The sequence below is a fragment of the Sarcophilus harrisii genome, chromosome 6 (genome assembly GCF_902635505.1).
Source record: "Sarcophilus harrisii chromosome 6, mSarHar1.11, whole genome shotgun sequence".
Classification (NCBI taxonomy): Eukaryota; Metazoa; Chordata; class Mammalia; order Dasyuromorphia; family Dasyuridae; genus Sarcophilus; species Sarcophilus harrisii.
In genome coordinates, this window is record NC_045431.1 from 72,817,554 (window position 1) to 72,832,747 (window position 15,194).

The 15,194-nt window shown below is 33.4% G+C and overlaps 1 protein-coding gene across 10 annotated transcripts in view; it reads right to left on the minus strand.

Annotated features, from left to right (window-relative positions):
• Nucleotides 1-15,194, minus strand: part of NR3C2 (nuclear receptor subfamily 3 group C member 2) — a 358,516-nt gene that overhangs the window by 97,067 nt on the left and 246,255 nt on the right. For all 10 annotated transcript variants that reach the window (XR_004230317.1, XM_031942985.1, XM_023505949.2 and 7 more), the window contains exon 4: nt 6,499-6,615. Coding sequence is in view for 9 of the 10 variants with exons in the window: in XM_031942985.1 (XP_031798845.1) it covers nt 6,499-6,615 (117 nt within the window). In the remaining variant the exon portion in view is untranslated. The remainder of the gene's footprint in view (nt 1-6,498; nt 6,616-15,194) is intronic.

Consider the following 15,194-nt stretch of genomic DNA (forward strand, 5'->3'; position numbering starts at 1 on the left):
ACACACACACACACACAAAGTGTGTGTACATAGAGAAACAGAGACACGAGATCCACACAGAGAGACTGATAAGGTAAAGACACAAAAGGAATAGAAAAAAACAAAAAACCCCTTGGATTTCAACTTCCTACTGGATTACCTCAAATATGAGACTAGCTTTGATTCAAAGAGGAATAGTATGTATTTGGATAAGTAAGACACAAGAAAAAATGAAGGAGGGGAAATAGGAAGGCTTTATAGAGGAAGTGACAACTGAGCTTAAACCTTGAATGAAGACAAAGAGCTGGAAGGTGAGATAACAGGGATTGAATTTCAGTCATTGAAGACTCTTCCGGTAAATAAATGACTGCTAATTTGGATGATTAGTTTCTGTGATCTTTTTTCATAATCTTAGAATAATATTAGAAATGAGTCTATACTATTTAAAGGAATTAAAAAAACCCCAAAAAACCCAACCAAACCTGATCCTTGAAACCTTCTCTCTCATGATTTAAAATCACAAATGTCTTTCTGATGTTACACTTGATTATCTTGTCAATGTAAAGTTTTCCAGAAAGTCACATTGCAAATCACATGGAAAGTCAATACTGGTTGTACTTTGTTAATGCTTAATTAGAAGGTAGTTCACATTTTTTATGTATATCACATGTTGAAGCAATATGTTTGATTTCTATCAATGTGACACTCAATTTTTCCAATTGTGCTTTTGGAAACTGAAAGCAAAAAGTTTTCTAGTTCTGTATAAAAGTTATATTTTCTATTTTGTGCTTTCTATCCTAGATGCTATTTAAGCATGACTACACTGAGATTTTATTTATTTTAAGCCCACAGGCTTGAGGGTGGGGTTAGGAAAGAGGAAACTAACTAAAGAATGGGGACTTATTCACAAAAATCACTACATTTGGGCTTTTTAAACACCCACAGATACCACAGACTACTGAAGGATTTCCTTAAGTGAATTTTAAGATAAGAAAAAAACGTGTCTTTGACTGGCTTTTTGCCATTTAATGAAGTTTTTCTCTAGGGACCAAACCTATGCTTTCCTTTACAAGAAGGATTTTTTTTTTTTTTTGCAAAAACTTGCCACACCAACAATTTCAGGCTAACATAGAGGTACTTTTCTTCAGTTAACACATTTCTTTTCAATTCACTGCTTTGCTTATGATGCTCTTATTCTTTCATCCCTGCTGAATATTTTGCATAGTTAATTCTAAGAACAATTGTTTATGAGTCTCTTAAGAGGTAAGCCATTGATTCATTTATTCAAAATATATTTGTTAAGTACTTATTAATGTGCCATGCACTTAGTTTGATCCTAGTAGAGATAAGACATATGCCCTACTCTCAAAGAAGTTATACTCCAACAGAAAAATATTTATAAAGGTAACCATAATAAATAATACATGATGAGTATGTTAGGGGAGTGTAAAGTAATATGTTGAGTCTGAGGATTAGACGAGAGAATATTTATAAAAGAACTTAACAAAGGGCTTAAAATATTATAAATGCCCTCCTTTCCCTTCCCTAAAGAGAGAGGGGAAGATGTTTTTGCCACTACAGGAAAGATCAGGGAACTGGTCCATGAAGTATATAGGAATTTGAGTCAGGCTTTAAAGAATCAATAGGAATTGGGGGGAGGTAGAAAGGGAAATTCTAGAATATGGAAAAGTATAAACAAAAGCAGTGAGAAGAAAAGCACAAACTAATTTGGGGCAATACTAGTAGTTTCATCTGAATACTTGTAGTTCATTATAACCTGCCTTATAAGGTTGGAGATGTAGGAGGTATCAGACTGAAGGGCTTTTACATGTGAAAATGCAATGCTTCACTCTATTAGATAAGGCTTAAATTAGATTATATAAAATTTTCATAAGAAGGTCCAATGGCACTTAAAGGCAGGGTTTCTTAACCCAGGGTCTGTGAACTTAAAAAAAAATGTCCACCCAATTACATGTAAGAATAATTTTTAACATTTATTTTTCTTTAAATTTTGAATTCCAAATTCTCTGCTTCCCTCTTTCTCCTCCTCCTACCTCAAAGATGGTAAGCAATTTGATATAGGCTATACATGTACAATCATATGAAACATATTTCCCTATTAGTCATTTTGTGAAAGAACAGTAAAAAAGAAAAATAGAAAAAAAAGTAGTATATTTATTCATCAGTTCTTTTTCTGAAACTGGATAGCATTTTTCATCATGAATTGTCTTGAATTGTCTTGGTATTGCTGAGAATAGCTAACTCATTCACTGTTGATCAGCAAACAATATTGTTTTTGGGTTTGTTTATTGTTATTGGTTTTGCTCAATTCACTCCCCAGGAGTTTATCTAAGATGATCAAAGTTTTTTCTGAAATTTGCCTGCTCATCATTTCTTATAGCACAATACCATTCCATTAAATCATATACCACAACTTTTTCTGCCATTCCTCAATTAATAGACATACCTTCAATTCTGAACTACCACAAACAAGTGGCTATAAATATCCTGGTACATATAAGTCCCTCCCCTTTTTAAATCTCTTTAAGATACAGGCCTACTACTGGTAATGTTGGCTCAAGGAGCATGCAATCTTTAAAGCCCTCTGGGCACATGAACACATTCTTTTATGAAATTTTTAATACTATATTTCAACATTATTGGTTTCCTTTGTAATACTCCGTATTTTGTTTTATGCATTAAAATATTCACCTGAGGAGTCTATGACACATGCTTATTGTTTACTCACACAAATATATTGTGTAATGTATGTATATACTTATTAAAAAGCTTCATAACATAATATGCCTTTCTTTTCTCTCTGCTTAATTCTTCCTCACTCGTCAGAATCAAGGTGGTAGACTGTTAAGGAGAATATGTGTTAGGCTAGAAGGCAAGAGTGTGGTGGTCACTGAAGACACTGATAAGAACAACACTTCAATGTCTTAACCATTCATTTCAAGCTTAGAAAAGAAAGTTTTATATTTATCTTGTCCTCTATCTTGGACCACTAAGAAAAGCCATTTAAAATAAAATACTCATTTCCCATCTATGGCTTATAACCAAGAGTGATATGAACCAGACCAAAGCAAATCTTTCAAGAGGAAATCTCTGCCTAGGCGAATGTAGAGACTGTGATGCAATATTCAAATGGGATCAGAAGGGAAATCTAATCTACATTAAAAAAAACACAAAACTGTCAAAAACTCCATATTAAAAAATTAACTTTATTTCACTACTTTCAGCAATTTTTGTCCTCTAGGCACAAACTAAAAATAATAAAGGTGAAGTAACAAAATATACCAAAAGCTTTCTATAAAATATTTTTAAAATTACACTTCCACCAACACAAGCATATTACTGAATTACTGTCATCAACATAAGCAATAGACAAAGGAGAAATAGGTCTTCAGCATGACTGAATTTTATTACCATAGACACTACACTAGAAAACACTGTAACATCACAATAGAATTGTTACTCCTATTTTCAATTTCTAAAGAATTTCTGTATATAATATGAAGTTTAAATAGGCTGATATGACCCATAATAAAGACATAGTGTCTGTTAAAAAGAGTATTCCAAATATTCTCTCATTTTAAATACTCAGAATAATTCATGTTCATAGAAACAAAGAAAATAATTTTAGATATTTTATAGAACTGAATATAAAAGAGCATATTAAATGAAATCTGTGATCACTCAAGAAGTCAGGATATTGTGTATATTTATATATATATACATACATAATGCAGACACATATATACATACATAGACATAAATATAGACAGACATACATATGTGTGTATATATGTGTATGTATATGTATGTATGTATGTGTGCACGTGTGTGGCTGTGGCTGTGTTTGTGTTTATGTGCATAGAGAAAAATCAAGAAATGAAGAATTGTCTATTGCTCAGACAAGTGGTGTCAAACTCAAATAAAAATTAATCTCTGAGGGCCATATATTCACAGCCTCAAATTAACTTATTAACAGCATCAATAAAAATACAAAACTTAGATAGATATGTTCCAATTACATTTTAATCTGGTTCAGGCTTCACATGAGGATTCTGTGGATTATGGACCAAGTGTATGACATTTCTGGTTCAAACTATAGCATGTAGATAGAAAGGCAGACCATTTATTTAGTCTGCTGGTATGGGTATCTTTTACAGACCCCTAAAAATTAAACAGCAAGAAGAAAGGTTGGACTACATTTGAGAAATTGCTTTCCATGATTTTAAGTTGTTCCTTGCTATCTATTCATCCATCCATCCATCCATTCATGCATTTATCTATCAATCTATTGCCAATATTCCCATGGTAAATTCTACAAAACTGCAAAACATGAACCATCACAATTTCAGAAGAATAAAAATAACAAAAAACCCAAATTACAAGAAAGGATGCATGATGGATACAAGTAGGTACAAAATGGAAGCAGCTAAGTGGAACATGAGAATTCTGTGCCTGAAGTCAGGAAGTTTTGAATTTATATGCTTTCTGAAACTCACTTATGACTTAAGACAAGTTACTACTTTTGGCTTCAGTTTCCTCAACTATAAAGCAAGGACAATAAAAGCTTCTATCTTCAGATGGACTAAATGATGGCTAAAAGATAATATTTATTTTTAAAGTGCCTAGCATAATGGCTGACACATAGTAAGTGATAAATAAATGCTAGCTATTATTGTTGTTGTTATGTTTAGCCAACGAAAATTTGGTTACTGGAGCTAACTTAAAGATACTAACAAGTGACATGAAAAGGAGGTGGGCTGATCACAAAATGAGATCAAGGGGGTAATATACAAATAATAACTTTAAGAATAACAATAATAATTGTTATTATCTTAATAATAAGTTTAAAACTTTACAAATATTATCTTATCATTACAATAACCCTGAGAGATGAATGTGATTGTTATCCCAGTTTTATGGATAAAGAGATGGACAGAAATCCTTCTGTCTGAGGTAAGTGTCTGAGGAAATATTTGAACTTGTGTCTTTCTGACTCCAGATGTTGCAGTCTACCTACCGTCAAGGCAGACTATACAGTGCATTGGATATTTTTTTTATGAAGGATTTAAAGAAGCTTATATACAAAAACTTCATAGATAAGAAGGACTCTATAGAGTTTAATCTTTACTAGTATGAGAAAAATTACAATTGAGGAGATTTTTTTTTCTAGGATGTTGAATGACTAAATTATGGAGTGCTGTTGTCACCAAAGTTTCTGCCCAAATTTACTTTTTTAACTTTACTAATTTACTTGCTAAATTCTTCCCTGAACTCAACATTTTGTACTCTATGTGCTTTTGTCGACCTTGTCCCCCTATGTGTCACTCCACCCAACCTCTGCTTCTTAGCATTCCTTGTTGTCTAGCTTAGGCACCATTTTTATGTGGTCTTTCTTGAACCCTATAGAGCTTTTAGCATTTCTCTCTCTCTTGGAATTTACTTATATTTCCTCACATACTTTCTCTTAAATTTACTTATATCTATAAAATAGTATATCTAAATTCCTTGATGACAGGAACTATTCTCTTTTGTGTGTCTGAATTTCAGGCTTAGAAGAATGCGTTCCAAACAAAATATGCTTAATAAATAAATTCAGAATAAATAGATTAGGAAAGTCACAATGATATATTTTAATCACCTTTACATTGTCTAATTTTTGTCTTGTTACCAAAGAGTAACTCTTAACTTTCATAAGCTCCATCTTTTAACTACCATCTTCAAGATGAGCAAAATAGTAATAGATAATATTTAAAGCCCCCATTAAGCCCTAGATAGGTTTTTTTTTTAAATAAAAAGCCCCATATCTAGTAAGTGCTTGAATGAAAAGTGGGCAGACTCTAATATAGATATATAGATATAGATATATATATATGAAAAATACTTTCTCAGAAATTAATTTCTATGTAGCTCATTTCCCACTCTTCACTTTTAATCATGAGTCAAATGAAACCCTTTCTAGTAAAACCTATTACCCAAACCACAAAACCTAAGCCACGTACAGCAACCAACATCAAATTATATGAATTTTAAATCAAACACTAATCCAAAGTCCAGTTTTAACTGACTGTACCTGAGCCTTACAGCTGCTATTGATACAATTTGAAAAAAAATTCTTAAAATGTGTTTTAAGCATTGCAGAGGTCTTGTGCTATATATGTGTTTGCATTTCTACAAGAAATATATGTGTGTGTACTTTAAAAAACTTACTAGCTTAATTTAGACCATATGAGTTCAAAAAATAGGCTTACTGTTCATATTATAAACACTGGTAATGTCACTGTGCCAAACAGATCTTAAAACTGTCAATCATTTCTACTAAACTTTCACTCTACACATGTAAAAAAAACACATAAAACTTCTATTTCCCCAAAATGACTGAGAATTTAAAAAGGATTATTTAACCCTTGTGTATTGTTTTTGCACCTTAAATGTGAAGCTCTAGATCATTATTATTCATTTTTCTTATTAACACTGAAATGTACAACTGTTAATACTCACCACCTAAATTCATTCCAGCTTGTAGACATTTCTGAAGTCTGCAGGCAGGACAATTCTTCCTTCGAATTTTGTCAATGATACAATCATTTCTTCCAGCACATAAGTAATTGTGTTGCCCTGAATTAAAAAAAAAAAAGACATGAAAACATGAAAAAATTTGTTAAACATTTCCATTCAGTCAACTGAAAATATGATTCCTACTTTCAATCAGAAATCAATTCAACTGAATTCAAATAGTAAAAACTACTTTCCATTAGATATTATCTCAATTCCTGAAAACTCTTTCTAAAATAAGTAAAAGTAACAACATAAGGATGGTATCCATATGGATATTTCATTCATCTCCAAGGCAGCTTTGGTGACCCACGGGCCAGAGCACTAGTCCTAGACAAAGGAATACCTGAGTTGAAATTCGGGTTCAGACACTTAATAGTTCTGTTACACTTGGTAAGGACTTCTATCTGCTTCAGTTTCCTTATCTATAAAATGTACATAACAAAAGCCTACCTCCAAAGGTCCAACTATATTACATATGTAATATGTATGTGCATCCATTTTATGCAAATATTTTACAAAACTTTAAATTTGTAGATTTGAGATGCATCATGAGGCAGTGGAAATTGTAGTGTGTGGGGGGAGGTAAGCAAAGGACATAGGTCCAAACTCTCACTCTACAACCTACTAACAAGTCTGGGTTTGAGTTTCCTTATATTACGGGACACAATATCTGCCAGATATGTCAAACTCCAAAACCGACCTTGATCCCCACCATCTCCCCTCAAAACTCAATGGACACAGTGTAGGATCCTAGATCTGAAAGCTTTGGGAATACTAATACTTCCAATTCAATGTATGAGCCTATCTATCACCCTGGCAAACTGTGCTTGCAGCTGCCACAGCCAGAAGAACCAGAAAGGAAAGTTCTTGCCACCAAAGTCCTTAACTCTCTTAAAAAATTAAATATCAGAAAATTATATTGAATCAGTGGAAATGACATTAACAAAGATCCATTAACATCTGCTTTGTCACTAAGGTCCTAGGGATTTTCCATCTGACTTAGAGCTGAAACTTTATGTCAAGGACCTATAGGATAAAGTGTAAAATATTAGGTATTACAAGGACAAGTCAAGCCACAGATGCTATAAGAACTGAATTAGGAGTCTAAAATTTAAAAGGAAAAAAAACCCACAGAATTTTAGAGCTGGAAGACCTCAGGACTATCCAATTCATTTTGCTCTGCATCTCTCTGTATCTCTACAGAACAAGTTTTAATCCTTTAGCTATTCAAATATATGCACTCCTTAAAACTTTACTTCTACAGGTTAAACATTCCCAATACTTTCAACCACTGATGAATCATATGATATGCCCACAAGCCTCCTTACTCTGTTGTTATTTCTTCAAACTTGTCACCATTAAAATATGTTATTCTGCTAAACAAGAAACTCTAAATTATGATTAAAATGGGATTATCACCTAACTATTTTGATAGATTAAACTGCTGGTTTCTATTGAGCTGCAATCAACTATGTATTTTCTTATGAACTTTTCTCCAACCAAGTTTTTTCATGGCTTTTTACTTATACCTATTGCACATGACTCTTAGATTTAGCTGATGTTCATATAGCAGCATCTGAAGGAACCAGTGAATAAATGAGAAAGCATTTATTTCTCCCCTCACTACTATGCTAACCCATCTCCACAGGACTTTTCTCTACTATGCCTTGCCTGATTCCTTTATCTTATTCCCGTTTTCAGCTTACTTCCTCTGCCTGCCTTAGTTCCCTCTTTTGTAAGAGTTTATATCATCTATAATCAGAGTTTCATTGGAATTTTTCTTAGACTATTTCTTACTCCCCATAACCAATCTGTTGCCATGGCCTGTGGATTTCATCTTGCAACATCTCTCAAATATGTTCCCTTTTCTTCTTCTTGCATCCTTCTTGTGAAGGACATCATTACCTCATACCAAAATTTTTTGAAGTAGCTTACTTGGGTAGTGGTGGTAGTCTATATGCTTAAGTCTCTTCCCACCCCCAACAGATTCTCCATTCAACCATCAAAAAGATTGTCATAAAGTACAAATCTGTACATATTACTTCTCTACTCAAGAAACTCTAGTGGCTCCCAATTACTTCCAAAATAAAATATAAAATCAAAGCCTTTCATTAAACCTGTCTCCCACATATCTAGTATTCTTAGAGATTACTTCCCCTGCCAAGTACTGTCTGATTAGTGACACTGGTCTCTTGGTTATTCTACAAACAAGATACTCCATCTCTCAGTTCTGGACATTTTCTTAGGCTATCCTCCAAGTCTGTGATGCTCTCATTCCGCTGCACTCCTATCAGTGACCTCCCTGGCTTTCTTTCAGCCCCAACTAAAATCCCACCTTCTACAGGAAGCTTTTCCAACCCTTAATTCCAGTGTCTTCATCTATTATTTCCAATTCTGCTTGGTGCTCAGAGCTCTTCATAAGCCAGACTCCTTCTTTCTTTCTAGTCTTCTTACAGATCCTTTACCAATCAGGTATTGTCTGATTCGGTTACAGCTTCCTGGCTGTTCCACTCCATCTCTCATCTCTGGGAATTTTCTCGAGCTGTCTCTCAGACTGCAATGTTCTTCCTCTGCTGTTATGACTACAAAACCTGATAAAACTCCATTTTAATGATCAAAGAACAGTCTCAAAAGAGGTTGACTTATTTGCCCATGCTGACCCAGAAATTAAATGTTAAAGCCAGAATTTCCAACTAGTCTCTCTGATTATAAGACTAATAATGTCCATAATATTTTGCTTTCTCTCAAACACTCAACACTTCTGGCTGGTACTTGAAAAAAAGCAGGACCTCACTGGGGAAGGAACTCTCAGCATAATTCCAGATCATAAACTTTCCACATATTAAAATATAAATTTTAATAATAATTAATAAATAACCATAAAGAGAAGTGGAAAGAAGGCCAGAGGAAGAAAGGAGGAAATTGTTAATCTGATCCTGGAGGGCAGAAAAAGGAGATATAGGTGGAAATTGTATAAATCTCATCTTGAGATTTCCACTAAATATGAAAAAAAGTTTCTGAACCATGGGAGCTGTCCAAGAGTATAATGGTCTGCCTTGTGAGTCATTGAGCATCCTTTATTTCTAAAAAAATCTCAATAGAAGAAGAAAATAGATGATCAAGTTAAAGGTATCACAAGACTATCCTTCCTCAGGTACACTTTTGCTTCAAAACTTTGATGTTCTTTCTAACCCTGAGTATCTATGATTTAGGTCCTAACTTTGTCCTCAGTCTTCAAGCTGAGACCCAGAAAACCCAATTTCATGCATATCTCCTAAAGCAATGAAATAAAAGCTCCTTGAAGGCAGGGATCCTTTCAGTAATTTTATTTTCAACACCTAGTACAGTACCTGCCACATAGTAAGAACTTAATAAATACTGTTTGGCTCATTGATTGATTGATTACCAGGTCTTTGTGGCATCAAAAATCACTAAGTTATTTCCCTATTACTGGAGTTCTTGGAGCTTTGGTGACCCAGGATAATGTTGTGACCCCAGGAACTGTGGAGGTCTTAAACATTAGGTCTCATTTGGTGATATAAAATCATCTTTCTAGTCTTTTTTTTTTTCCTGTTAAAGTATTCTACTGTTTTCTTTCCTCTGGAATAACCTTGCCAAAGAATTTTAAGCATTATATCTTATCAACTGTCATCTAAAGCCTTACTTTCATGGTTACTAGATTGTGTGAAATGTAATTATTTCCCCAGATCACTGTTTTGCAAAATGCTAAATGAAAAATATGTTAACACATTTAAAGTTTTAGAATCTAATGCTATCTTAATTAAATTTTGTGTATTTTGTGAAATTTATCATACATTATAAGTTACATCCTAATATCAAAACCCAAAATAATTCATATAGATGGGGGGGGGATTCTACTTTTTATAAGGAATCAAAAGTTGAGATTGTTTAGTGTTTTTTTTAGGAGGATCTCTTCACTAGGTAATCCATAAAATACTAAACAAGATTACAATTAAAATATGGCACAAACATTCTTGCTTCTAAAAGATTTCAGAATAAGAAATGCAATTTTCTCAAATCTTTAAAAATTAGTTCATTTTTCCTTTTCATTTTTAAAAGTCCATTTGTTGTGCTGCTAAAGGATTTTTTTTTAAATAGTTGACAACTGCCCAGCAACAGCAGCCTATGTTTGCAGTCACTATTTTGGGCTACATCACATGTCAATTACATAACCTTGTTTAACTGCTCTTGAACTGGTTCGAACAACCTGGGGAACAAATGAAAGCAGTCCTATTGAATTCAGCAGTGCAGATTCTGATGGACAATTTCCCGTCTTCTGTATCCCAACACCCACCTCCTGCACCCCCCTTATCAAGAACACTACACATCTAGTGAGTCTCTGACAAGAAATAGTTATTCATTGTTAGAGCCAACTAAAACATTTGATAATTAACTTCCTCTGCTCGGTTTAAACCAGTCTGCCCATAATAAAAGTAATGAACAATGATCCCTGCTACTGAGGTTTATGAGTGAGCTTGAGACATGAAAAATACATCCTTCAGAGATATACACTGCTTTTCTTTAAACTAAATTTTTTTTTGTCATTTAGGCTTTTACTGATCACAAGATTCATTTTAGACGTCAACATTTGACATTTTTTCAGAAGTTCTTTCCAAGTGGTCTAAAAAGGAATTTTCATATGAACAGTCTTGTTGTTTTGAAGTAGTATTGTTTATTTTAATATCTTTTAAGTTGCTAAAGTTGAAGCTGAAAAAGTAAGTCAAGATAATTAAATATTACAAGTCATTTTGTATACAAGTGTACAAGGAAAAGAAAATATTTCACAAAGGCAAGATGCACCAGGTATTTAACCTTGGGAATATTTATTATGGAATGCAACAAGGAAAACCATCAAGGAACAAGGAAAATTTTTCAGGTGGAAACAGTTAAGTCCCAGAACATTAAATGGTATTCACTCATTTAATGTTCTAAGAACATTCTATGTCACTGTACCAAGACTTCAGCTATCTAAGAGAATTTAAGTCATTACAATTAAGGAAATGTAATGCATTAAACAATCACGAGATGCTGAGACCATGAGAGACCCACAAGAACAATGACAAAATCATGGCTCATCAACAGTTGCAATAATAGGGAGATTGGTCTCAAGATGGCAGCCCCAAATGTCCTAAATCCTAACTGTCTCTGTTACTGACCAGATTGAGGTGTCTCTGGGACTAGATTTCTTCATTTAAAAAATAAGGGCCTAAATAATCTCTATAATCCTTTCTAACTACAATATTCTGAGACCCAGGACTGAAAAAACAACCAAAAAGATACTATACTGATTAAATTACAGTGTTAAATGAGTCCAAAATTGTCTAAAAAATAATCCCTGGTGGATTAAGTGAAACTTGGATTAATGACTGAGGGGGGAGGCAGCTTTTTCTATACAGGAATACATACTTAACCCTGCATAAAAAGCTAAGAATCACAAAGCTCTTAGAAAAAGAATTTAGAGGCATGTACTATGGTCTTCGCTAGGAAAGACGGTCACAGATTAAGGAAATTACTTGCCTTAAAATACTTCTCAGATTACAGCACTGAAATATATTTACACACACAATCTGTTATGTATATATACTTAGATAGATATATTGTAAACTTTAAACAAAGTGCTATGTTTCAAATGGCTAAAATACCAACTATCAGTGAAAAAGAGCTCAAACCATAGAATCATTGAAAATATGTCCTTAAAAATACATTCAGGCCTTAAGTTTTCATCAGGCCATAACATTTGATACATGTTGTCTGTCCAACTATTCTGCATATCTATCATCTAGGGAAAAAGATTGTTTACCTGGGTTCTATGAACTTGATTAAAATATTTTGCTAATGTTCAATTTAATTGGATTCCCTTGTAATGTATGTATTTTATTAGATGTATTTAAAAACATTATTCTGGAACAGAGTCCAAAGGCTTTGCCAGAATGTCAAAGTGATCCATGAAACAGAAAAAAATTAGAACTTAGGCTTAAAAAGAATTGTAATATGTTCATTGGCAAAAAATAACTTTTCAATCAAATGAAAATTATATTTATAATCTTTCAGAAAAATAATTTTAAATCTTTTCCTACCCCTAATTTTTAAATACGCTTAATGAAAGATTTTCTTCTGTAAATAGAATATATGTAAGGGTTAGGGAAGGAAGAAAAGTATAGTTAGCATTTTATATAGTTTAAAGCTTACAAAGTTCTTTACAAATTTACTTATTTGATCTCCACAAAAACTCTATGAAGTAGGTACTATTATTATCCTCATTTTACATTTAAGAAACTTAGTCACAGAGAGATTGATACTTGCCAGGATCACAAGCTAATGAAGAGTCTAAAGCAGGATTCAAAAACTCAGATCTTTCCGATCCATTATGTCACCTACCTCTGTATGTGCTGATATGGATATGTTTTCACTTTTGGTACTAGTTATTAGTGGGGTGCAGGAACAGAATAATAAAATAACTATAATAATAACTAACCTTTATATAGTGCTTCTATGTATAATAACATGTTAGATGGGTAGAAGACTACAATCTAAGATCCAAAAATGAGTATGGGGGTTCTCCTCAAGCCCCTTGGTAATAGTAGTAGCTGGTGGCTAAAAGGCATTATTTCCTTTCCCAAAGGCTGATGATTGAAATGCTCTCCCACATAGCAACCACCTCAAATAATGTTCAGAAATTCTGATAGATAATTGTACAGTATTTTAAAATTTTGTAAAGTGCAACTACACATAGAATATCTCATTTGAGCCTCTCAAAAACCCTATAATGAAGATAAGAGAGGCATCTACATTTTACAGATAAGGAAACTGAGGTTCTAAGAACTTAAATGACTTGTCTATGGTCATATAACTAATAAGTGTCAAAGGTAGGATCTGAATCAAGAACTCTACTCTCAATACAGCTTAAAGCACTGGACAGCAACATTCATCACACCAATATACATTGTATCTTGTGAGAGATGAATGAATTGGTCAGGAAGTTAAGTAATACCCACCTTAAAAACTTTCAGAATCATTCTAACACTTATACAGTAGGGGAGAGAGACTGAGTATAGATTCAAATTTTTTAACTAGGTGAAAGAAGAGATTTTTTTTTTTTGCCTCAACTGCTATGTAGCCTTAATCACTGAATAAATGCAGCAAAGTCCAAGGTCCCACTGCATCCAGGGCCATCTCCAGTTGTCCTGATCTATATCTGGCTCTGGAGGGGAAGGTGAGGCAGGTGACCTTGCACAGTCCTCCCTCACTTAAGTCCTATTCACCTGCATGTCCCAGCATCTTCTCTCTGACGTCATAGTTATCTTGGAGAATGGGAGTCAAACAACACCAACAAGTCCTTTATTGTAGGTAAATTACTAAATCTGAGTTTTTTCATTTATAAAATGGGGATGACTGTGAGAAGAGTGCTTAAACACTCTTATCTTAAACAGGTATCTTAACTTTACATCAAGGTGGTTTTAAAATCACTTTTTGTCTACTTGTTCTGTTGAATTCAGTTCAACTGTTCCTTTTTCCTCTTATTCACTGCCAATTCTTATAGCTGCTCCAATTTCCCAATGCCACTGTGTTGGCTGGGTTAGACTCAGTTTAACAGCTTAGAAAGCAGCTGTGCTTACTTATTACAACATTAAACTAGATCCAAAGGGCACCACTAAGCCTTGTTGGCTTCAGTGTGACATACCAATTAAACACCTTATACATACCTATAAATACTCAATAAATATTTAGGTAATTAATTCAAAGGAAATCTAGAAATGATGTGAGAAGATCTGATTGCACTTGTAGGAATATGAAGGCAAGAATTGCACAGTAATTAATGCTTTACATCATGACCATATGAAGTAGGATGGGGGTAAACAAAATACAGCTTGTAAGGCCAGAAATAGCCCTGTTTTTCCCAGCTCTGTATTCCATTTGTCAAAATAATGGTGTCTAACATTTGTCAGACACCAGTAATGTCTAGACAGTGAGACTGAACCAACCATTTTTCAGATGATTCAGGGTTTTTTCACTCACAAAATGGGCAAATATAAAGCAATTTAGTATTGTTTATCTAATTCCATCATTAAGAGGTTTACTTTGAATTAACTGTTATTTCAGTCATTTTAATGAGAGAACTGGTTTAACCAATTTTAAAGTCATCGCTCTACTTTTTACTTGGGGATCTTATAGTTAGTCATCTTTGTCTCCTTGATAAGACTGTCTACATAGTGCTAATACATAATTATTGTGAAGAGAGAAAAGCAACTTTTAAGCCATAAATAGTGAGTTTACGGTATTATTGAATAAAAAAAAAAGACAAGCCATGTAGCAATTTCTTCAATTTACTAAAAACAAAATAAAGCTATTGATTCTGTTCATACACTAAGGTCAACATCAAATAACATTAAAGAGAAGTCATGGTATAATAGTAGCTGAATATTGTAAGTCTAAAAGAGCATGGCTACTACACTAGGCTGTTACCAACTTTTAGTACAATACATTTTAATATATAAAGGATTTTAATTTGCTGATAAAATTTTTAATTTTACCACTTCAAAACAGATGACAACACCATTATGCCTCAGGGGATGTTCCCTGAAAATGCAGTGGCTTAAAAAATAATTACCCTGTGGCCA